Source organism: Eutrigla gurnardus (genome assembly GCF_963514095.1).
Source record: "Eutrigla gurnardus genome assembly, chromosome: 18".
Lineage (NCBI taxonomy): Eukaryota > Metazoa > Chordata > Actinopteri > Perciformes > Triglidae > Eutrigla > Eutrigla gurnardus.
Genome location: NC_139929.1, coordinates 15,448,487 through 15,474,306, shown reverse-complemented (window position 1 = coordinate 15,474,306; position 25,820 = coordinate 15,448,487). Strand labels below are relative to the sequence as shown.

The 25,820-nt window shown below is 39.7% G+C and overlaps 1 protein-coding gene across 4 annotated transcripts in view; it reads left to right on the top strand.

Moving 5' to 3' along the window:
• Window positions 1-24,644, top strand: part of col11a1a (collagen, type XI, alpha 1a) — a 74,047-nt gene extending 49,403 nt beyond the window's left edge. For all 4 annotated transcript variants that reach the window (XM_084033289.1, XM_084033291.1, XM_084033288.1 and 1 more), the window contains 27 exons: window positions 303-356; window positions 2,219-2,326; window positions 2,431-2,538; window positions 3,048-3,101; window positions 3,289-3,342; window positions 3,513-3,620; window positions 6,612-6,665; window positions 6,745-6,798; window positions 6,985-7,038; window positions 7,676-7,729; window positions 9,433-9,540; window positions 9,908-9,961; window positions 10,120-10,173; window positions 11,188-11,241; window positions 13,471-13,524; window positions 14,536-14,643; window positions 14,942-14,995; window positions 15,261-15,314; window positions 16,093-16,200; window positions 17,254-17,307; window positions 17,405-17,440; window positions 17,532-17,585; window positions 17,701-17,947; window positions 18,463-18,575; window positions 18,996-19,064; window positions 21,987-22,220; window positions 23,137-24,644. In XM_084033289.1, coding sequence (XP_083889415.1) covers window positions 303-356; window positions 2,219-2,326; window positions 2,431-2,538; window positions 3,048-3,101; window positions 3,289-3,342; window positions 3,513-3,620; window positions 6,612-6,665; window positions 6,745-6,798; window positions 6,985-7,038; window positions 7,676-7,729; window positions 9,433-9,540; window positions 9,908-9,961; window positions 10,120-10,173; window positions 11,188-11,241; window positions 13,471-13,524; window positions 14,536-14,643; window positions 14,942-14,995; window positions 15,261-15,314; window positions 16,093-16,200; window positions 17,254-17,307; window positions 17,405-17,440; window positions 17,532-17,585; window positions 17,701-17,947; window positions 18,463-18,575; window positions 18,996-19,064; window positions 21,987-22,220; window positions 23,137-23,283 — 2,304 coding nt within the window. In that variant the 3' untranslated portion in view covers window positions 23,284-24,644. The remainder of the gene's footprint in view (window positions 1-302; window positions 357-2,218; window positions 2,327-2,430; window positions 2,539-3,047; window positions 3,102-3,288; window positions 3,343-3,512; window positions 3,621-6,611; window positions 6,666-6,744; window positions 6,799-6,984; window positions 7,039-7,675; window positions 7,730-9,432; window positions 9,541-9,907; window positions 9,962-10,119; window positions 10,174-11,187; window positions 11,242-13,470; window positions 13,525-14,535; window positions 14,644-14,941; window positions 14,996-15,260; window positions 15,315-16,092; window positions 16,201-17,253; window positions 17,308-17,404; window positions 17,441-17,531; window positions 17,586-17,700; window positions 17,948-18,462; window positions 18,576-18,995; window positions 19,065-21,986; window positions 22,221-23,136) is intronic.
• The last annotated feature ends 1,176 nt before the right edge of the window (window positions 24,645-25,820 follow it).

Sequence of the window (25,820 nt, the reverse complement as noted above, 5' to 3'; positions counted from 1 at the left end):
GGATGTGCCGAATGAGATAGAGAAAAATGCACATACACATTTGTACCCACAACTTAATTAATATTTTTTTAGACACAAATTAGTGCATTATCTATTATGGATGTTGTTTTTTTTTAAACCTGCATTGTATTTTTGATCTGGGATTCAAGCTGGGAATAAAATAAATGCCATGTTATGTTTTTAGCAGTGCTCTGAGGTTAAATGCACTCAAAGCTGATGTGAAAAAAACAGTAAACGAAGGGAGACAGGGTTTAACAGCTTTGTCAAGCGAGACCTCATGTGTTTGTCCTTCTTTCCCTCAGGGCCCTGCAGGTCTGAAGGGAGGAGAGGGGCCCCAAGGTCCACCTGGCCCCGTTGTAAGTAAACTCTTACCTGAGATCAAAATATCTGTCTTTCCACTCTCTATTGTATTTTTTTCCTGACATATCAAATGAAGTGCCTTGCTCAAGGACATCACAACTTCAGCATCAGATAAAGGAGAATCTAGATTTATACAATGACAGCGTGAATTCATTGTGCTGACAGTGTTGAACAACTCTACAACATTTAAGGCAGACGTAAGAGAAAAATCAAACAAAATCAATCAAATGAAATCAGTTGCCACACATGAACACACAAAAGTCCATGTGTTATACACATAAAGCAAAGTCATTAAGCCATCATAGCCATGTTATCAGTGTTTTACTTATTTATTTTGAGTGAAAGCATCACCAACTTTCCTCTCATCCCCCTGCACACAGCGATGTGTTGTAGCAGCGATCATGCACTAGAGAAGCTGGGTATCAAGACTGTTTGCTCCATTGCCTCCTGGCACACAGAAACAAACACACACACACACACACACACACACACACACACACACACAGCCAGGAGAGCATCCATATGGTGAGTCACAGTGTCTAGTCATGCCAGACATGCCTCATCAGTCCCAAAGGTTGCGTCTTTACGCCTGCTGTGTTCATTCTTCTCAAATTGTTCCAGACTCCTTCACAAAACTCAGTAGTAAGGTTAGTGACATGATGGGCAACTATATTTTTATTAAAACAATAACACCACAAAATACCAGCTGCTTAAAAAATTTGACTGTTTAGGAACATTTTTAATCATCTAATAATTAAGTATCATAGACAGATCTCTAGACATTTCACATACATTGTGGAAGTTGCAAATGTAATATTATTGCTTGCGGTATACAGTCATACTCATGGCAAATATAGTGACTTCTTTTTCCCTTGAATAATGTTCTACTCAGGAGATACTTGACTGTCCAATGTTCAGCACCTGTGAATGCACATGTTTAGAATAATCTAGCAGCAATGTGACTCGGCCACAGTAATTACGACCCTGGAACATGAATTAATTTGTAACTTCCGACTCAAGGCCGCAAATGTCGTACAATAAAGTAACCTGCAGTGAGTGCACACACACTTAATTGCCTTTTTGTTGTAGACTGTATGTCTAACCTTTTAAGCTGCATGAATGTATGACATTGTCATTGTTCTAGATGTGGCAGACATCGTGTTGCTTGCCTCTCTCCAGTCTTTACCAACAATTGTTTTTATAGATGTTTTCAGAGATGATAATGAAGAATGTAAAAAATCATAATGATAGCTAGATTTAAGTGTCACTTGCTTCACATTGTAGATTAGAAAACATACTAACCAGTATTGAGTTGTATGGGTTATATTTATTGATTGTGTATTTAGATGTAGACATGTGTACATGTATGGACATACACAAGTTAATTCAGTGCAGCAGTGATGTGTGTTTCATCATCACCAGATTTAGGTGACACATTCCCTGTATCTGAGTTCTGTTACACAGCACCAATCTCTTCCATTCAGAAATCCATTTTCAGCAGCAAGAGTGAGCTACTCAGAGCTTAGAGAGCCACCGACGCCTCAGCTCTCCGGCAGCAGATAATGCTGGCTGCTTTTAAAGAGCAGCACTGCTTTATTAGATGTTAAAAGCCACAGGTTACCGTGTTGCTCCTGCTGTTTTCTCAGTTTTCCTCTTAAAAAGGTTTTCTTTTTGTTGTGGAGGTGTGTAAAGCATGTTGATCTATTAGCAGTGGGACTTGTTGGGGCTTTGTAGATGTCTTAATGGCAATGGTTATTGTTAAGGTTCAGGTTTCTCTCCACAATAGAAAAAACATGTCTTCTGCCTTTTACTCTTCACTCTTCATCCCTCTCTCTCTCTCTCCTCGTCACACTCACAGGGTTCTCCTGGTGAAAGAGGTTCTGCTGGTTCAGCTGGTCCAATAGGCCTGTCTGGTAGACCTGGCCCTCAGGGTCCTCCAGGTCCTGCTGGAGAGAAGGGAGCACCTGTAAGTATTTTTTCTTTATTACAGTGATTACTCGTTTCTTTCTATCTTTTCGTTTGACCTTAATTTTCTACATAAAATGAAAACAAATGTTTTTGCTCTTGTAGGGTGAGAAAGGGCCTCAAGGTCCTGCTGGTCGTGATGGTGTCCAGGGTCCTGTTGGTCTGCCCGGGCCTGCTGGACCTCAGGGTCCACCTGGAGAGGACGGTGACAAGGTCAGTCCACCACACTCTCACACACTATCCCATCCTGTTGGCACAGTTAAAATTCCTTTCCCATGTTTTGGGACTAAACCAGATTGCCGATCAATCTTCATCCCCATGATCACACGAGGCCATCTGCATGGAAAATATGTCTCTCTTTCCCTCACTGTTGCCTATCCATCTTCATAACCAAATATGCCAGCAAACACAATTAGAGGAGATGTAAACGTGTAATACTGTTGCTTGTATCTCCTGCAACCATTATGCCCCTTAAGTTACTATCTGGCAGTCTATTGAGCTGCCAAACATATGTCTCTGCAGAGGTTCACAATGCAGCAAAGAAGATAGTTAAACACATGTCATTCTGTGTGCATCCATACAGTTACAGCATGGCGGCAGAATGGTTGTTTGTGTTCAGCTGAGACTCACTCTCAACAGCTTTTCATAAGCTGTTGAGAGTGAGAGAAGAATGAAGCTCAGCCGAGATGCTTGACTGTTTGTGTGCATTTACCTCTTTCCAGGGAGAGGTTGGAGAGCCTGGTCAGAAAGGAAGCAAAGCCGACAAGGGTGAACAGGTGCGTTATGGGAATTGATGTCCACTCATTCCTTACTTACACATATTTACATCCACTTTTCACAGTATATTAATATGTTTCCTTTATTCTACTTACAGAACCACACACTAGTATGACAATGACAATTATTATTATATTTTCAAATCACAGTTATACATTTGTGTCCATGTTTCCTGTTTGTGTTCAGGGTCCTCCTGGCCCAGCTGGTCTCCAAGGTCCCATTGGTGCCCCAGGTCCTGCTGTGAGTACAACTGTCCTAAAAACTATAGAAACAGATGAACCATGTGGGAATGTGTGACAAAAGTAACCATGATTTTGTGAATGTATTCAATGTCACCTTTAATAATTGTCCTAGTATCATTGCATCTATATGCAGACATTAATACATTGTTCAAATGTGTTTTCTCTCAGGGAGCTGATGGGGAGCCTGGTCCCAGAGGTCAGCAGGGTATGTTTGGACAGAAGGGAGATGAAGGTTCCAGAGGTTTCCCTGGTCCCCCTGGTCCCATCGGTCTGCAGGTTAGTACCATTCACACATGTGCTTGTACAGTAATCCTGTCATGTAAACAGCTGACTAGGATCACTTTTTCAATATTTTACATGGCAAGTGAGATAACAAGCATTGTAGATATTTTTATGCATTTGTTTGTCTTTCGTAGTAGTGCTACAGTTCCATATATATTTGTAAATGTTTATGTTACATAGAGGCTTTCAGTCAATGAACTTTGTGTAAAGAATGAATTTACCGAAGCATTTAAAAGAAATGTCAGGTAAGCATTATTTTGCACAGTGAGGTCACGCTGTTTGTCCATTTGATTCTGATTCTAGAAAGAGTGTCAGTAACATTAAAGAAAACAATTAGATAATGGCAGTTAATAGTGCATACTGCCCTAACCATTTCATAGATTTTGTCTGTACTTCATATTTTTATGACACATTTAGTCCAGCACATATCATTGGTATATGATATGCATCCCAATTATTTTCTATAAAAAGGCACATAAAAGGTCCCTGTGACTCAGACCATCCTCCACTCCCTTCTGTGGCTGTTTCACTCATTAGGTCTTTTTCTTCTCTTCGCTGTTACACTGGATGAGGAGAAACTCATCATTGTGATAAAAAAAAACACAGTCCTCTATGAACCACAGCCCTGGTATCATAAAAACATTATTAAAAAGAGCCATTTCCTGTTTAGAGAGGTTGGCTCCTCAGGTGAGAAATAACATGAAATAGGACACACAGAATCCTGAATTCAGGGCATCACTTTCTATTAAATTGTATACGCTTTATACTGTAGGTCATATTCTGTTTGGTGCTGTTGACAGGCTATGACATGCATTTGGCTATGGATGACATGTGGCATGTGTCAGAGGATGTAGCAGTATGTTTTGGACTCTTAAGTAACATTTCTTAAACGTGATTTTCTAATAATAATAATAATACATTTCATTTGTATAGTGCTTTTAAAAGTTCTCAAATACACTTTACATATAGAAAAAAAAAATACAACAGAGTGAAAACATACAGTAATAAACACAGGTTAAAATCATATGAGCTTTTATACTTGTATACTTATACAAGAGGTCTGCAATAGTGAATTGAACTATATTTTCTCACTCATTCTGCCCATAGTAGCGGTGTCTAGTGATGACACACTATAGAACCATGGCAGACACACCAACTCACACACCCACACACTGACCCCTGCAGTGTACTCTTAATTGGATTTGTGGTGTGTATTGTGTGGTGACTGACCTCTGACCTGCAATGATTACACCTCTCACCTTCTCGCTGGCAACCTTCATCCTCTATCACCACTTCACAAATAGGCGTTATCATATGTGCTACATGTGCTTTTATTATGCAACATTTAATTTTATTCATAGGTGTGTAATAAAGTAGACTCTAACCACCCAAGGACTTGATGTAAGCCAGACTGAATATATTAGGGTAATATAATTGTAAGAGAGCTGGATAAGCTTGATACAAAAAAATGTAGACATAAACCAACATTCACTTTAACTAGGCTTAATGATGTTTTGTATCACCAGGATAATAATCTAATGATAGAGGACCTTCCCCTCCATAATAGCCTCGTATTTGTTAGTAATTCTCTTTTTTATTAGTAATCAACTCCTTAAGCGAAAAACGTTAAGAGTTTACTGCAGAGTTTGGGGTCACTGTCTTGAAATTACATAGACTACTGCTCATCATTCCAAGGTACTATCCTATCTCTGCAGGACTGTATTCAATGGACTTTTAATTGGGAGTAATTCACTCTCCAACACCATTCCGTTAATTGTGTGGACTGACCTGCTCCGAAAGTCAGTTTCTCATCTAGCACATTTACCATGCTGCATAATTAGTAGCACAGCTAATGATCTCAGACTGGAGGAGACCTTTACACAGATGAGATTTCTCAGCATGGCAGGAATCAGCATGCAGCTGCACGCACTTTTTAGCACCCATCGGAAATACTTGGAAACAGGGGCATGAACACATACAAGCGATGCACACAAAAACAGTCAGCAAACAGTCCCCTTGATGTGTTAGCACACATAGAGGAAATAATTGTCCGATCTCCAGCCTTCCAACCTTACACCTTATGGTGATGACAAACTGCCTCTGAATGAAAACCAGACACACAGAGAGAAGGTGAAGCAGGGTACAGCAATCTAATCGCAGCAATTACCGGGAGAAAAGTCAGGGATCAAACGGACATATGAGGTCTTGACCACGCTTCTCATTTACAATGCATGAGCGAGCTGGATCTATGCACCTTAGAGTTCAGATGAAGCTGTCACTGACTACAAAAGGGAAAGCAAACAGGAGACGAGTCCTGTCTTACATGTTATGGGACCTGAGGACAGAGTCATAGAATAAAATCAGCCTGACGATTTATTTATAAGGAAGCTTGAACACCTGTTGTGTCGGCCCACCTTTGAGTCCTTGACTACCAAATCGTATTTTAGAGGTTCTAGCTAATATGAGGCTTTTTAATGGGTGGGCCTGTCATGTCTTGTTCCTCATTGAAAAAGCTCTTTGAAGTATTTGGTGTACTGGCTATGGATGAAAATTGAAATGACTCCTTTGGTCATCACTAAATTGCACAGTTTCTGATTCTGTTAGTTCTCTATCCAGTTTGTCTTCACAAGTTTTTTTTAAGGTTTCGGGTTCATCTGGTAGAAGACTTGCTCTTGACCTTGCTCAGCATATTCATTGAATATTTCATTAAACAGAGACTAAGACTAGACTGCAGGTAAAACACGGATTCAAGTGATTCATTTATGCATGTTTTGGCCCAGAGATATATTTAATATTTCAGTGCTTCACTACAATGTATTCTAGCAGTCAAATCAAATTTAATAATTAAAACAGGAACAGTTGTTGTGAATGCATTCATCAGCACAGACAAATTGCAATCATTAAGAACACCACTGCATCTCATGTGCCTTCAACATAGTTATTTTCTGATGATAAAATTGTTTATTATTTATGTGTTGTCCTCAGGGTCTTCCTGGACCTCCTGGTGAGAAGGGAGAGAACGGTGATGTTGGCCCCATGGTAAGAGACACGTCTGGTTCTTGTTAGCACTCCGTAACAGTTTAATGCACTTTAGCAACACTGTGTTTCTTTTCTGCAGGGCCCTCCTGGTCCTCCTGGTCCCAGAGGTCCTCAGGGTCCTAGTGGAGCTGATGTACGTATGTCTAACAATATGTTTACACAAAGATAAATAACCTAAATGGACCTGGTCCATGTAAGACTGTGACATAAATTACCTAAATCTTTAGTGACCTTAGCTCACCAATTGTACATTGAAATGTATATCATCAAGTGATCTTTCCCAAAGTGATGGATGATGACTATTTATTTCCCACTGCAGGGTCCACAAGGCCCTCCAGGTGGTGTGGGACCCATGGGATCCGTGGGTGAGAAGGTAAGAGTCACAACTTGGCACCCCGGGGTGTTCTATGTGTTAAATTGCCTAAATTTTCTTTTATTTTCTTTTAATTCTCCTATTTTTTCACTTTATTGTATGACATGTTATGATGTGAAGCACTTTGAGTCTGCCTTATGTATGAAATGTGCCTTGCCTACTGTGATGTTGGACTGAAATGCTGCTGGCCCACCCCTTCCAGGCCACGACCGGCCGTCCAGCTGCCCCCTTTGTTACCACCTGCAGTCGATTCATTTCATATGCCCGGGCTTTTTGTCTGAATTAGTGCCTTGACACTATTAATGTCTATTTTACAATGCTTCCAACAAGATTCGTCCATTTTACTGCCATTTGGCAGACGGCTGCACTATAAATGCTTAACGCTGTACCCCGGTATTTAATTGACTCCAGAGTATGAAAAATGAAGGGCTACAAACTCTGTAAGGGGGCAGTTGGAATGCAGCAGTACTCTAATACTTTGTTACATGTCTTGCGTTTGTTGATAACATCATTATGAGTTAGTTTTAAGAACTTGGTAGTGAATTCTTTTTTTCAATGCTGCATCTGAATTTGCAAACTCTCCATGTGTGAGGGTGAAAGTTTATCTATCCAGACACTGACATTTGTCTAACCACAGGGTGAACAAGGTGAGGCCGGAAACCCAGGGCCACCCGGAGAGGCTGGAACTGGGGTAAGCAAGCTCGGATTTTGTTTTTCTAGTTTGTCAAACTGAGCGTGTGTTGCAAGAATTCCTTCATTGTGTATCAGCCACTATGTTTGTGTTTTTGCTCCACAAAGTAGGGATCAGTAACACATTTCTAGGATCTATCACCAGGAAAACAGTTGCTTCATGGATAGCTTTGGGCAAATATTGAGAAAATATTCACCAAATCAAATTTAACAGGAAGCTTGTATTCATGCCATTGAAAGTAAATTCTCCTCACATTGAGGCTGGTGGTTCATCTCAGCATGGCTCTTCTGCTTTGCACCCCATGTCCACATGGCCTGCCAAATTGGCGACATTGAAGACATAATTACCGAGAGGATAGACCACGGTGCTTCTGTTTAAAGAGCAATCATTGAAGCCACCAGCAAGTTCGCATAAAAACACCAGACACCCACTTTCCTCCATAAAGCTTTTAGCTGTGATTTGCCCTGTTTTGATGACTACACGGTGCAGAAGTGAAGGACTTTAAACATTTTGTAAGACCTCATCAACACCATGCATTTAGATTGTTCCAATTATATTTAAGTGTAATACTGAAAGTCAAATTTCATTTTAAAAGGTTCAGAGAGGTTTCATGTTAATTTACCATATCAATATCCTTGCCACAGTTGTTGCCAGACAGAGATTTACGACAATTTGAGTAGCTTTTTTAACTTTTACCAAACACCCATCATTGATGACTCTATTAGCTTTGCCGCCTCATTCATCATTTCCGAGGTACAACAGCAGATTGAAAAGATGGCCCATCTCCAGTGGGAGTGGCAGCGGAGCGTGATTACAAGCATTCATAATGTCCCCCGCTAGTTCCCATCACACCGCCGGTGTCATTGACATTTCCAAAGTCAGTGTGCAGCTTAAGGCCCCATCATAAGCACATCCTAACACGATTATTTTAGTTGTTCTTTTGTCTTTTTTACAAGTGTTACATTTAGTGTCGATGGCATTGGGACAATATTAATGTAATAAAAACTAGTTACTACAATGTAGCATGGACATTATTATGCATACTTTCATTTAACTTATATTTAGCTTCCATTTTGTAGGACACCATGTATTCAACACCATTGTTGTTGATATATTTCGATTTCATTGTCATCCATTATCCATTAGAAAATGCCACGGATAAACAGACACATGAGACATGCACTGCATTTAGCCACATAAATAATAAATATACAATTTGTGATAAACCACCATTAAGATGTGGATGATATAAAACCATAAAATAAGCTTGAGTGTTTGTGTAGCAGAAGCTTTAAATACAATGCTCAAACACTGATTAAAATGTGGCTTTATCCAGATGTTTAATGTGACTTTTAAGCTATACTGTAGAAAAACGACAGCATGTTTTTGGCATCTAGTTTCCACTGAGTGAAAGAGAGAAAGCAGACGGCCTGAATGCGGAGCAGTAAATGAGGACATAAGGGACAATCTCTTATTCAAGTCATCTGACATTTTGCCACCAAATCCCATTTCATAGAATCTGCTGAATTCCTTTATGCCACAAAACATCATATAAAACACGACTGTGGGGGACAGTAACATCATATCTGAGAGCTCATGCTGACAAACATGTAGTCTCCATTCAGTTCAACGTAGACTCTCATTGCTGCCACCTGTGATATTGTACTGATGTAAGGAATGCCCTCCCCCCCCCAACATTACAGGGACCCAAAGGTGAGAGAGGAGAGAAAGGAGAAGCTGGCCCACCTGGAGCTGCAGGACCTGCGGGTGCCAAAGGACCCCCTGGAGATGACGGTCCAAAGGGTAACCCTGTAAGTCCCTCAAAAAATGTCTGAATGTTTTCCGGCACACAGTCAGGCTCCGACTCAAATGTTATGTGAAATGATGTTGCTTTTAAAGAAATGTCCCCGACTAGCCTTGAGGCAGGCTATTTTATATATATTTATATTCAAGAACTTAAAAGCCTTTTTATTGTGGGGGATTATATTTTATGACTGCATATCAGTGGAATGCAGTCAGGTATTTTCTCATGGATTTGCAACATCATCATTTAGTTCATCAAATTGCTTTCAACAGTTGTTACCAGGTACACCAGGACTGCATCACTGTCTAAATGACTAAGCATGTCCTTAATACCTGTATCATGTTTCTGATGCATCTCATTACTTTCTCTTAAAGGGTCCTGTTGGATTCCCTGGAGACCCTGGTCCTCCTGGAGAACCAGGTGTTGCTGTAAGTATGAAAGCTTTATTGAAATCTATATTTACTCCATAAAGGCACATATGCAGTGAATCATTTAGGATTCCATACTGTCAATCATCCATAAATTAAACTGTATGATATCATAGATATGCTGAGACATTATATAACCACACATTTCTCTTTTACAGGGCACCGATGGAGAATCCGGAGAGAAGGGAGACGACGGTGAGGCCGGTCAAGCGGTAAGTTGTTGTCATTTCACAGTATTATAAATTCCTGAATGAGTATATCATGTACTATGTATTATACGGTTTACCTGAGGGACCCTTCAAAAGTACATAATATCACGTAATTATCTTACCAATCAGCTACTTTGTCACTGTGTTTGAATGAGTATGAATATATCTTGATTGCACTTACTTTTTATTATCGTAGTTCAGCACAATTTTGCTTGTAGTAAAATCTGTAATTATATTTGGTCAGTAAATAATTTACACTGCCGCATTTTAATTCACTGTATTCACTCCTTGCTCTTGGGTGTAGAGTAAATTAACTTATCTGCTTTGCAGATTCATTTAATATGATTATAGAGATATTACAAATGTGATAGCCCTGTGTAAAGCACAACGAATCACAACTCTTATTAATTCATGAATGTTAATGAGCATTAATCATTGCCAAGATTGTACACAGAAACATTTTATCTACTTCATGAATGTTGCATGTTTGAATTTTGAAGTCAGTTTGTATGTTTATGATTGAATGCTGCAAAGCTACAGTTTAAAATATGCTTTGGTATGATTAACTTTATAAAATGGCTCAGTATTATTTTAAAACAGAGTTCCTCTTGTTATTCATATTACATGCAACTGTGTACTCAACCTAGAAAATAGCTCCATAACTAGCTTCTCAGAACTGCCAAATATGTACCAATGCAAATCCTTAAAAAAATGGTTTGATTGCTTGCAATTACCTCAGATAAGTGGATGAGAGTGGATGAGAGTGCGTCAGGAAGCACAGTATGTATCATTTCTGGCAGTGCAGTGACTCTTTCAACTTTGCCTTAACTCTTCTGATCTATCCTGGGGTTGAATGCTCCCGAAATGTCAATTTGATTTCCGCGGTAATATTCTTGGCAGACAAAACGAGGGATTTAGTGAAGCATGCTGCCTTCTCATGAAAATCCATACCAGTACTGACATGTTTTATAATCTATGATAACGTCCTGCATCTCTTGTCTCCTTGCATGTTTTTAGGGACCACCAGGTCCATCAGGAGAAGCTGGCCCACCTGGACCACCTGGCAAGAGAGTAAGTCTATGGCCATTAAGATAAACATTGTATTTGTGCATCCCGAAATAGACCACTCTGGTGGTCCTCAGTGCATTTTACCATTGCAAGAGTGTGATGTTTTGATACAAAGTCTCTGCTGACCAAAGCTTTTGTGAGCGTTGAAACCACAACTCAATAAGCCCATGTGGTATGTATTAGCTCCAGTTTAAAATAGATGAAGAGTGTCCATCTGTTGGCATTGTATTCTGGCTCTATAGCAACAGACCGGTATCCTGCCTCGCTTCACAACAACTCCTCCTCCTCAACAGCTCAATCTTGGCAGTAAAGCAGGAGAGATTCATTTTCATTAAAAGTATAGTGGGGAAAACAAAGTGGGAGATTTAAGGGGTCAAGTCGTTGCGCTGTCTGTGAAGAAATCCCTCTCAAACCCTATTGAGAAATGAATCGGAGGATGTGAAAATCATGAATATTTTTTTTTTTTCTTAGCAAGAAATTGAAACGGCTTACCAAAAAATAGTTGGAAAAAGGAGCCGCGGGCTCCAAACTCATTGACAGCAGTGCGAAGAAAGAAAGGGAGATATAGCAAGTCTGACACATTATTGATCCGTGGCTGCTTGACTGACAGTCAGAGCAAAACAAAGGCATAACATGGACGTGGTAAAGTTGTTAAGATAAGGTTATGAGAGGGTTAGCTTTGGGAGGGCCCACCAAAAAGAATGCAAAATAAAAGCTTTAATAAAATATGTTAAGGTTATACATTCTAGAGACAAAGATTTAACCACATTAAATGTCCATTCTCACTCTATTCAGTATCCTAAAGTATGAGGTTAAGATAACTGAGTGAAATATCAAATCCAATAAGCTGCTCTTTGAATGCACACATCTTAGGTGGAACATTAACATATTTCCAATATGATGTTAAACTCAAAGTCCATATAAAAAAATAAAAAAATCTCCCGAATTTGAAAGAAAAGTCACACTCTAAAGTGACTGGCTGCATTCCAAAGAAAGACATGTCATGCATTTTTAAACCAGGGTTGATTGCTTTTTTAATGTGCCCAATGAAATTTACATTCAAACTATTTAGCATGGTATCAGCATATGCTGCACCTAAATGGCCTAGGGATTATGGTAAGGAAAAAAGGCTATACTTTAATCTCTGAGAGAAAAGGGACCTAAAATGATCCCTGCTGCTCCCACAACAGTTTAATCCTTTGAATACATAATTCCACAGCAATAGTTAGGATCTGTTGGCTATTTTTGTGTCTTCTCAGCATTTTGCTTGTGGAAAATTGCAGCGATCCCTAAATCTCTCTTGCACATCCTCTGATTCTGAGTAAATCCATTTAGCATAGCAAGTAATTTACTCCAATCTGACTCGCTAATGCCTTAATACTGAAATATATTCAAAGTTGCTTCTTGAAAAAAGAAATATGCAATTTTTATGCTTTTATCTTTTCTCAGTAACTAGTAGCAATTTAATGCAATAAAGAACAATAATAAAATGTGTCCCATACACCTGATGCTGCAGAGGCAACACAAGCTGGACAGAAGAAGAACACACCTACACATCGGGTCTAGCTGCTGCATGTCATGCTATAATTGAAATGGCTCTTTGTGCTGATCAAGGGCCTGCATCTTCCCCACCAGTAAGAGGTACACATCAGCAGAAGATAAAAGCTCCACGCGAGGAGACCCGCTCACATCATAGCCTCTCAGTCAATAGCACTCAGGCTTCTGTCGGCATAGACGAGAGTGGAATTTGGATGGAGAGTGGTTTTGAAGAGGGACGACTGGAGGTGGAGTTGAAAGAAATCGTTGTGGGCCTGAGAGCTCCTGACCAGTCACGAAGGATGACTTGCTGAATCTTGGCATGACTGAAGAGGGCTGTGCGTGTTTTCTGTATATAGCTGCAAGCATGATTGTATGCTTTTGTGGGCAGGCAGTTCCAAGTCATTAAAATACATCTTGACATAACTGAAGTAGTGCAGATTCAATGACGTTGGATGATTGAAGACAGCATCCGCCAAGTATTCATCAGGCAGGACAATTGTTCAATATGAAATGTAATAAAAGTTTACTGAAATGTCAAGAGGCTGCGGAGGTCACCTGACAAAATCTGTAGTGGTGATGCTTAGTGATGTCAGCCTCAAACTGCAACGAACACCCCCTTGTTTGTACAGTGTTGAGGTACAGTTAGTGTCGATGCTGTGAAACACTAAAGCAGTGTCCTGTCATTCTCCTCAGGGACCTCCGGGGATTGCTGGTGCAGAGGGCAGGCAAGGAGAGAAGGGCGCTAAGGTAACAAAATCAACTCCCACAGTAGAGTCATCTCAGCAAGTCCACACACACACACACACACACACACACACGCCCTTCACCGTGCACACATTGTTCCCCCTCTTGAATTAAAAGCACAAAAATGCAGGAGGTAATTTAATTTCCACCCTAGATTAGATGGAAATTTATGGATGCAGTCTATTTGAGTAAAACTAAGATTCACTTGTTCTTGCATTGTGCTGTGGCTTAATAATCTCTAGACCAACAAAAGCATCCAGCCCTCAGGTATTCAGTTATCATGCTTTTCTCTTTTTAGAGACCAAATTAAGTTTCTCTGAATTTGCACATGTTTTACACCAATCTCCTGCTTCCATCAGTGTCTAAATCTATACATGTGATCTGTTACTTTGTGCATGAACAGAATCAATTACCACCAGCACGCTGAATATGAATCAAATTTACTACAAAACATACCTCTCTTCTCAGCTAATCTGGTTACATAAGTATGAATGTAGAGCTTACTTTACCAGTACACTATACTTCTATACTATGTCCATATACTAAAGCTTTATTTTACATATTTGCATTTGCCATATGGGCCTTGAACGTGGGCTTGAAAATCTGCAAGCTGAATCTTGAAATTACAAAAGACTAAATTTCACCTGTTGTACAAAATAGCTGTAATAAATCTGTAATTATCTGTAAATACATTCAAGCTCCAACATTGATATCTTATTTCCATGAGCTCTTTCTTATCATATTGATGTATTTCACTTTACAGCACAGTCAGTTTTTTAAAGCTCCCTTTGTTTATTTGATGTTTTGTTCCTAAGTTCAAGGTAGTAGTGTCTCACACAATTTCCATAAACTGGATATGTATTTAATGCTCAAATATCAGTTAAATATCAGCATATTTGATCCAAAAATATTCAAATATGTGGGCTGTATTAGACTTTCAGCCATGTACAGTAAGCTTAAATTCCTAAATTGTGATGTTTTTTTTCATACTATTTTTCATACATTTGTATACAGGGCGAGGCAGGTTCTGAGGGTCCATCAGGTAAAACCGGACCAGTCGGACCCCAGGGACCTTCAGGAAAACCCGGTCCAGAGGGTCTGCGTGGAATCCCTGGCCCTGTCGTAAGTCTGAGTTAACAGTGATGCTTCTCTGTGATATGCATGCATCTCCACTCTCAAACACACACACGCACACACACACACACACACACACAAAGGAACTGCTAAGGCATGATGATAGACTTCATGGAATAATCAATACACCCATTTGGCTTACACTTTAGTTTCGCTTGTTTATTCCAACACACTTTTTTCCTCTGTTTGGGCCATTAATCATCGTGCTGAGCACAGCAAATCAATGGCAGGCCAGAGAAAATACAGCAGGCTATAATGCTTTCTGCAATTGAATGGCTTTTTACAGGGTGAACAAGGACTGCCCGGCTCCCCAGGACAAGATGGCCCACCTGGACCCATGGTTAGTATGCATAATACCTCACTCGCTTTCTCACTATTTATCTATCGAGCTGGAGGTGGAGTAGTTCAGTCAGGTTGAACATAAAAGCTGGACTTTTTCTAGAAGTTCTATCTGTAATAAATTGATTGTTTCTCTCTATATCATGTTTTGTTCATTTTCATGTTTCTGTGTCCTTGGATTTTTGCTCTTTTTCCTCACCCTGTCCAGCCTCTTTTTTGTCTTTTCTCTGTGAAATTGATTTTTAACTTCTGCTATTGTTTTTTAGGGTCCTCCTGGTCTTCCTGGTCTGAAAGGTGACCCTGGGTCTAAAGGTGAAAAGGTGAGTGTAGCCCCTTTTCTTGAGTCTGAATAAGGTGGAAGATAAACATGAAAACAGTGAAAGGAAACTAAGGACAGTGATCAGACTTCAGTCAAGGCTGCCCACCACTTGCACAGAGTTTCCACGACTTTGAAATTGATCAAAAGCAAGACACCTTTAGAGTACCAAAGCAGTGCTGATAATAGCAGTTATGTTAACATTTGGAAAACAAAATTAGTTTTTGCCATAGCTGCTGCAAGGGACAGGGTTGACTATGCAGCTAAATGTGATGTATAACTCTTATCTGTCTAATCTCGCTCTTTTCTCCACTGCCACTGTCAGATGTGCTGGTGAAATATAACTGCAAAGGATATTCAGACAGCACACATTACTCCATCTAAATTGCCTCCCTCACACCGACATGATGGCTTGAGAGAGAGCGGTTTAAAAGCACACAATAGAGGCACCGTGTTGTGCGTTTTAAATGCTGTCACATCATTGGTCCTGGTTAGAGCTGGCCTATTTCAAAGTCATCATCTTTGTGTTGTGAATTGTTTGTGGGTATTTTGTGTGTCTGTTGCAGGAGAGACATTTCAATTATGTATTAATGCCGGAGGATTGTTCTTTGTAACGACACTTTAGCCTTCACAGCCTCCCATGTGCGTTTCAGTTTTGTGGAAAAAAGCCGTTGGAATTTCAGACAGTTTAGTGGGTGGCAGCAGCTTTAAAGTGCACAAAGGGACATCGCCGTTATCTTTTAACTGTTTTTTGTGTGTGCACATTTGTTTTCTTCCTACAGGGTCATCCAGGTTTGATTGGGCTGATCGGACCACCCGGTGAGCAAGGAGAGAAAGGAGACCGAGGTTTGCCCGGACCCCAAGGTTCACCCGGTGGCAAGGGCGACGGTGTAAGTAATTTATCCACTCCATTCCCACCTTGATCCTTGGCCCATTTGCCCTCCACCTCCTGCCCCTCCTCTGTGACCACAGGTTTGTCTTGCCACGGTCACTTGCTATTGACTAAAACCCAGTGAAAAAGGCATTATATCTCATATCCACAATGAGCAAGCATTCTATTGTCCAAGATTTTTAGCAGATTTATTACTTGTTCATATTGCTTAAAGGGTGTAAAAAAATCTGTATGAAAAGCCTTTTGGGGGAATCGTTTTTTACCACTTCCTTCCATTATAATACATGTTTGTGTATCTGATGCCTACTGTAATTATACATTGTAGAAAATTATTTCAGTGTTTTCTATATTGTAGTTTATTTTTTCTAAATACAGCATTAAGATTAAGATTTTTTTCTTAACCACTGAGCCCTCCACTTATCCAGGAAGCAGTACTTTTTGCTTTAGCAGAAGTTTTAAGTTTAGTCTCTAAAGGACTGATGACAGTCTTCATCCATTTTTAAGTAATCATTGCAGAGTGACTGAATGTGCTATTTTGTCCTGCTGTGGCTCTTGGACAGCACTGGTTTAGTGATTTAAGATGATGGGTTAGATTAAGTATCTGGAGATTAAGCCTAATGAAATTGTAATATTCCCTTTTTTCTCAGAGCACAAGGGCTTCAAAAAGGTTTTCACTCAGTTTACCATTTCTATTTTAGCTACTGAAAATAGTCCCCACATTGTTTTTCTTTATTTCCTGTCAAAATTGAGCAATAGGGCAATGAATTGCTGGGTTCAAAGAAATGGCATCTGACAAGGGCAGTGTTTGGACTTTTCTTGATGGCTAAAATAAAGAATTATTTTCATATTTGAAAAAAAAATCCATCTGAAAGCTCATTATGCATTTGTTCAACTCATAAACTATGCTATTAACTTCCATATCCCAGGTCCTGTGCTGTCAAATTCTACCTTTTATTATTTCAGTCATTATTCAAGCCTCTCAATTATACCTTTGTTTCCAATATTTATTTAATAACTATCTGACTTCTGCTTTCATCTCATTTTATTGTAGGGTATCAGTGGCTCTTCTGGTCCTCTCGGCCCCCCAGGTCCCCCTGGTCTGCCTGTAAGTCTTTTACTCATTCAGTCATTCATTTCGATTCTGCACTGATGATAGAATGACTTTGCATCAAATGGTTGTGCTTGTGTCCCATCTCATGCAGGGTCCTCAAGGTCCCAAAGGATCCAAGGGTTCAAGTGTGAGTACTATCTGTGTTTTAAAGGTTAATTGTCACTGTGTACGTCTTAGATTTATCTTGGATAATACGTTTCCATTCATGTTCCTCCCAGGGTCCTGCTGGTACAAAAGGAGACACTGGTTCAATTGGTCCTCCTGGTCCTCCTGTGAGTATTTAAGATTACTAGTGTGGCCTCCCAATACTGTTGGATTTTGCCTGATTGCACAACATCTAAGGTCAGTTGTATGAAATCTGAAGTTTTTTCCTACCATACCCTACAGGGCCCACCAGGTGAAGTCATCCAGCCCCTCCCCATTCAGTCCCCCAAGAAGACCAAGCGTTCCAGTGACATGCAGTCAGACGCAGCCGCGGCAATCATGGACTATGGCGAGGGCATGGAGGACATCTTTGGCTCACTCAACAATCTCAAACAGGACATTGAGCGCATGAAATACCCCATGGGCACACAAAACAACCCTGCAAGGACATGCAAAGACCTGCAGCTCTGCCACCCAGAGTTCCCTGATGGTAAGCTGAAAGCAAGCAGTCGTGTTTGACATAAAAATAGACATGCTTACAAAGATTTTTACATAAAAACATCCCCCTCGTGTAAATCACAAAGTCAGGCTGTTGCAAAGAAGAGCGTCATAGCCCTCTCTAAGTAACTGAGACAGTTTTTCTGACAAACATGGGAAAATATATACTTAAAAAAAAAAAAAAAAAAACAGCTGCCCAGAGAATATTAAACTCATCAGTGGGAGACTTTTTCAAGTTTTTCCTTTGATATATTTTGGTTTGTCTATTTTGGTAAACATATGTTTGCAGTTTAATGTAGTAGTTTTACATCTCTGGGCCCTGAGTCTCCTCCAGCCTTCCTATGATCAGCATGTAAATTGGAGTAATGATACAAAACTGTTGAGGAAAATCTTTTGTCAAAATTGTAGTAAATTACTTTAAAGTAGTATCTTGCTCTCTTCATTTTATAAAAAGAGCTTTTAGGCATTTCCTGTGGACATTGTTTGAGTGTGCTTGGTTTTCCGTAGGTGAATACTGGATTGATCCAAACCAAGGCTGCTCCGGGGATTCCTTCAAAGTCTACTGTAACTTCACAGCCGGGGGGGAAACCTGCATCCATCCAGATAAAAAGTCTAATGGAGTAAGTGACTTTGGATTCCTAATCATCATTTCTCATCATATATTACGCCACCATGTTGAACCAACACATCAACAGCACCGCATGGGGCTGAAGTTGTCAAAGAAAGCCATTAGATTTGCCTCAGGCCTAAGCTTGTACAGATTTTATATACACTTTTGTGCAGACAACACAAAAACCACCAAAAGGCAAATACTGTAGAATGATTTGAGTCTATGAAGTTTGTGAAAACGATATCTCGAAGATATTAATATAACATGCAGGTTTATCTTCTGCTCCCAGACGAAAAACTTCAATGCTACCCTTGAGGCTTTGCTTTATACAACAAACTTTGTTTTAATGTTAACAGCATAATTCATAACAAAATATAATGCCCATGATATGTCCAGTATTAATATGTCTTGTTGGGTTTGTTTTCTACAGGTCAGAATATCTTCCTGGCCCAAAGAAGTCCCTGGGGCATGGTTCAGTGAGTTTAAGCGTGGTAAAATAGTAAGTCTTCTTTCATCCACCTCCTTCTCACACACACACACACACACACACACACACACCTGAAACTCCTTCACTCAGTGCTAAACTAAAAGGATTACTCCATCTCTCTTACGTACCTGTGCAGGGACACTGCAAAATGGCAAGCAGCTGGTTATAGACTCAAATAGCAGCACCATCCATGAAATTGTGAGGCAGTGACCCAAAGTTGCTCCCCATAAAGAAATCCCAAACTGCCTAATGTTGAGAGCGGGTCCACCCTTTAGGCAAATCCAGAGCAGAGGAAATTCAAAGTGCAAGGGATGTGCTTTCATCATGAACAAGATTGGCTTTTAGTTAAAATAACCTACATCCTTTTTGGACCAGAGCCTCATTTCACATTATTGTCATTACAAGTCATTACAATTCTTAGACTGTTCGATACAAAGAAGAGAGCATCAATAAAAGATTAAAGAGGCTTCAAGCAGCAGAATGCATGAGTATCTTAGCATTCCAGTAGTCCTCTCCCTCTCTCTCTGCCCTTGAACAGTTAAAAATGGTCTCAGTAAACATCCGTTACTTTTTGTTGTAGTCAGACTTGTTGATGTATATCCAAGAAGAAAACACTTTAAAACACTGTGACTGTGACGAAATGTAACGCAGTACAGAACATCTCCTGGCAGCTCTTTAATGCACACATTCAGACAGAGTTTGTGCTCCAGTCGGGTCACATGTGTTCTGTTCATGTTGCTATAGATACAAGCTTTGATGAAAGAAGCCAAAAGGCTCATTTATTGAACTGAGATCAACACTATTGTCTCGACTTATGAAGCGTATGAAGTGTGAAGGTCAGTAAAAGCAGTAGTGTAGGATGCGCATGGAAATGACAATGGTGTGTGGATGTTGTAAATGCATAGACGTATCACAAGCCATAAGTCCCAGCAGACCACAGAGTCCTAAACTGGAGCTTCACCAACCAAACCAAGAGAGAAAGACTGTGGCCTCCTTCAATCAAGCAGGCTTATGAAGCCGGCTAGGCAGGTACTGCCAACCACCTGATTAGACGGGCTGGTTCAAACAGCCAGGCCTGAAAATAGGAAATACCAACAGGAAGAGAGACAACAGATCTCCTTCCCCAGAGCAGACAGACAAGACAGGGAGGGCAGGGGGTCATCAAACTGTTACATGTGCTATTAAACTACCATAGACAAGTACCAAGTACTGGTATTTAATTACTACATACAAAATAATATAATGATGCATATTGCTCGCTGTGTTTTCTGCACATCTTTCCAAACCAAATATCTTAAAGGTGCTATTGACAACATTGATAACATCCAGCTACTAGATGTTACACTTGCACTCCCCCCCTTCCATTGCATTCATGTCACAACGCAGCTGTTGCTCGAAGCGCATGCGCCCTCAATGGGTTGCCAGTTCTTAGCACTTGGGCCTGCTTACCGCCATTTTTCCACTCTAACTGGCAACCCCGTGACTACGCAGAGATACCACGTGATACCAAGGTCGTTATTCTATTGGCTCACAAGCCTTGCTAGAAGCCACAGCCACACGTCACACATTTACACATTTTTTCACGAGAAGTAATACTTTGATTATGCACCTTTCTAAAAGCTCTGTGGAGCTATCTATTTAAATACATATGTATCAATGTGACCCACAGTGCTATACTCATGTTTTCTATACAGCAATTTAACCCAATGAGGAAAACTCCAGATTATTAGATGGCGTTACCCATTTTAGGATGCAACTATTTTAAGACTAACTGATGCCTAAGTAAAAGTTAATGTTACCATGTAAGCCACTCCCAACTCTTCGTATTTATGAAACCATACATAGTACAAATTCAAATTGTGAGATCAGCTGCCTCTTCTCTTAGAAAGACAATTATTGTAATTGCTTTCAGCGTTTCAGCAATAAACAACAGACTTAATCTTATTTACAAAATATATTAAAAACTCTCCCCGAACCCAAAACACTTCAGAATTACACTAATTCAGTCATTAACATAAACTCTACCAGGCAGTTAAGTATCTTCATCTAGCTTTATGTTTCAGTAATGAGGCCAAATGTTCATGGAGATACAAAGCTGGCTATTGAAGATCTAGCATACATCATACATAAATCAATCATTTATTAAGAAATTGTGCAGTGCCTGTTCAAAACATGCCTGTTGAAAATGGGCCGAATGCTTTGTCTGTGGTCTGAGCAATACACCTGCCATGACACCATGACACCATTCCATTGCACACCCAAGTTGCTGCTCACATTGCGAAACACCAGGGACTGACTTTACTGTTAGGCAACCTAGAAAGGCCTCAAACAGCAGCTATAGATTAATTATTTTTAGATGTGAAAACTTAATCATTTTACACTGAAAAAAACAAAAGACCAATTAAACAAGAGGCAACTCTGTACTAATTACTGTGCACTTCTGCTTCAGAGGAAAACTCTGAAGTACTATATTATCTTGACAGAGGAATGTTTATCATTATGTTTACTCATAAAATATAACAACTAAAATATGATGCATTAATAATGGAAAACACCACCTTAAAGAGACATTAAGTAAATTTAAGTACAGTGTGCTGATAATGCCTCTTTTACACGTCACTTTAAGTAAACATTTGAGAACAGGACTTGTACTGAGGTATCAATAGTTTTACTTCAGAACCAAAGTTTTGTGTACTGTTAATTAAAGCTGTATCATTTTAGACGTTTTTTTCCTGGGAAACGTAACCATTATATTCCCACTTTGTAATCAGTTATTTATTAAAATAACGCCTGTTTGGAAATTTGCTGCGATGGTTTTTGGAGATGTTTTCTTGTATTTTCTTTTTTTTTTTATTATTGATAAATCCAAATGTTAAGTGAAAATATAAACTCACATTTCCTTTGATGTCTTTCTCTCTCTTTCCCCACCAACAGTTCTCCTATGCTGACGCAGATGGAAACTCAATTAACATGGTACAGATGACGTTCCTCAAACTACTGACAGCCTCTGCCAGGCAAAACTTCACCTACAGCTGCCACCAGTCCGTGGCGTGGCACGACGCCGCCAGCGACAGCTACGACAAGGGGCTGCGCTTCCTGGGCGCCAACGATGAGGAGATGTCCTATGACAATAACCCTTACATCAAGGCCCTCTCAGACGGATGTGCGGTAAGTCCATAGAAAGGGTTTGTCTAAATGAGCAGGGAGTCGATGAGGTCAATCAAAATAACTGTTTTATGTGATTAATGCAACAGCAAATCATATAAATATGCACGTTTTGCTCCACTCAAATTTGTCTTTCAAGTTTGATTTCATTTAAATGTATGCTATGTAGTCTTACTGTCAGTCACAGTTTGTAAACACAGCATTTAAACCTCCTCACAAACTTTCAGGGAGGTGCCGAAAGCGTGCTTTATGATGGTGGTTTGTCTGTGAGGTCTTTGAGCCTCAACGTGACAAAGTGGTGGTGTTCGACCTGGGAATGAGAACGGGCTTCATACCTGCTTATTTGCTGGGGATTACACCCCTTCTAAATGCTCCTTGCTGATCCAGAACACAGGGAATAAAGGCAGAGGGCAGAGCCTCTGCAGATACAGACACCTCCACACAGTTTTAGTGGGTCTGATGATGGAGAGGGGTTATTGTATCAGCCTATACACTGTTTTTTACAAAATTGTTTCATAGCTGGTTCTATTTCTATATAAAAGAAAAGGCTTTTTTTCCAGTAAAAAACAAGAATGATTTCTGAGACATTTACTTCTGCTGTGTTTCAAATAGAAGTTGAAGAACTCTCAAGGTTTCAGTGGTTGGAATAAGTTACTCGCCATTTTGACAGCTGCTGAACAGAACCATTATTCTCGAAATAAAATAACATTTGCAGTGAATCAAGGAAGTGTGGGAAGCTATGATCGTAGCTGATGACTGCTATTGTATGTAAAAGCCAAGCTCCTCTCAGATACACATGAGCTAAGTTTTCCCAGTAACCGTGATCTAATGATCAGAGTGAGCACAGGTAGAAAACGTGATAAAATATGTGCATTTGCATGTCTAATAGGTTTCTCTGTGCTTGTGTCTCTTGTTGCAGACGAGGAAGGGCTACGGAAAGACTGTGATGGAGATTAATACTCCCAAAATCGATCAGGTTCCAATCATCGATGTCATGTTGACTGACTTCGGGGACCCCAACCAGAAGTTCGGGTTTGAAGTTGGGCCCGTCTGCTTCCTTGGCTAAATAAAAACAGAAAAAGAAATTTTTAAAAAAGGACTTGATGGGGCCAGCAAAGAAAGTCAAGTTGAGACGTTTTGGGTACCACCAAACCCCATTTCTAGCCCCCCACCCTTTTCTATGCCACATGCAAGTTTTGAATAAGAGATGGTGTAGCAAACATCTTCCATGTATGTACGTGTAACCCAGGAAAATACTTGTTGCCCTTGTAGGGCTCGAACCACATGACTTAACCACGTTATGGAGCAAAGGTGAAGGACATTTGAACGCGTGGCAGACGAGGGTGAATCAGAGGTAACCAAGAGGGGGTCACGTGACATAAGGGGACACAGACCTCCTCTGTGGATTCTCAAGGTGCTGTATGAAAATGACTACAATGGTGCTTGTTCAAAACACACAAAAATATAAAAAAGGTGCTAAGAAAGAAGGTGTATTTTGATAATTATAAAAACTGTAATTATTATTTTGTACAATACTGTTATTTCTGAATCCACTTTCAAAACTTGCATGTGTATCAGTTTCTGCTTCCGGCTCTTTAATTTCAATGTTGGTTCAAAGATATACAGTGTAAGTTAAAGACATCATTCTATCAAATAAATTTATAATGATATTTTTTTTTGTTCACCACATACTGTGTATTTGTCATAAAGCAAATAAAGTGAGCATTCAAACAATTCTCTATTGCTAAATTAGATTGTATTCCCTTTGTATATATTGACAGTCCAAAGCTTGAGGTTATTTGCTGTTTTGCCCCTGTGACCGTAGGTGAAACAACTGGAAGTATCACACCAGCACGTATACGGCAACATCTCCCACTAATGTTGTGATCCTGTGCTAGTAGGAAGCAATCATGGCATTCATTTTTCCTTTATTTAATTCTATTTGTTGTTTTTTCTGTTTTGTTTTCTGACAGGCTTTTAATTTTGGTTGTATACCTCAAACTTTCTTGATAACCTGTAAGATGCAAGGATGTTATGCCCTGTATATACCTTGGTTAAGCAATTAAGTTTATATATTTGGGTGGGGATTTTTTTTTTTAAGAGAGAAATACGTTAACTGTTAGACATCCACTGTTCAAATCCTTCTGTGAATGCAATGCGAAGCCCTTTAGGTGACCCATTTTTGTAACTAAAATGAGAAAATGTTTTAATGTCCTTTTTATAGTTCATTTAAATATTAAAAACTGGATTCTAAACAACAGTGAACTGAATGTCTCAATGGTTTGTGTAAGATGACCTTGGAGTAGATCTACCTACTGTATATGTCAAATGCTTTAAATCAAGGATATGTTAATTCAACTAAGACTCTGGGCTGGTGCAATTCCATCTCTCTTGAAACCAATAAAGTACCATCTTACAATCATTTCACTCCGAGTACATGAATGGAAACGTGAATGTCTCCTTTTGTTTGGGAACAATGAAAGAAGACCCGCTTATTTAGATGTGCCTATATTTGCTGCTTATTTCCATGTACTTCTGAAGGAAGGATTAACTCTGGATTTTATATATATTTCATTATGTATCTGAGGGTAATACGTGTTTTCTTCATACAGATAGTGGGAGATATCAAGGCTTATTATACACAGAGGAGGTAAAGCAGGGAGGGGCTTTTAGCAGAGTAATCTTGGCATATGTGTGACAAATGTGAATTATTTCCTCCTTTTATACCAAATCTGAATTTCCATTTGGCCAAAAACCTAATCATCTTGGAATCACATGTAAGTGTTTTGATTGTGTCTTCGAAGAAGGACTGCGTGCTTCGTCTCAGTGAGAGTATGGCTTGGTGGGGAAGGAGATGTCTGCAGAATAGCACAGGAAGGGAGCCTTGTCCTCACATTCAATGCACATTGTGATGTCATACACATGTAATGCCACTCACGTCAGAACAGTGAATATGTACCTGGACTGTCTATTTTTAATCTCTACCCCTTTATCCTAAAGCTGATTGAATGCAAATGTCCAGTGGTTCCAATTCTGATTATATTACAACTGCACGGGTTGTTACAGCCAGATCACTGCAATCCAGCAACCCGTCTTCTCTCCAATGAGGCAGGGGGCTAATTAGTATTCAGCCCTCCTGAGTCTCCTTGAAACAAATGTAAGCGCTGGGCTGTGTCACTTCAAAGGATTGACCACCACTAAACCTTTTATTTTCTCCTCCAAGAGTGCAAAAGAAATCCACATAATAACAACTGACAAGTCTGTGCTGAGCAAAAGAAATGGACTTTGTATTTTCTTTTTATCTTTTTTTCTTTGGAGTGGGGGTCTTTGTAGAGAAACAACCAAAGAGAATACTCATAAAGAACCATACACACACATGGAAAACAATCAAGAAATCCTCCTCTTGTATTCAGAAGAGAATTCAGCTCATGTAACTTTACCCCCTGCTTTTGAGTAAATACTGTGCTTGTCTTGGGAGATTACAGTACCTGCATCCTTAATAGGTCTTTTTACCTATTCAGGACATAGAATTTATTTAAATGAAGCAATCAAACTTCTTTGAGTTGTTGTGGAAGATCATAATAATATTCTCCTACATTATCA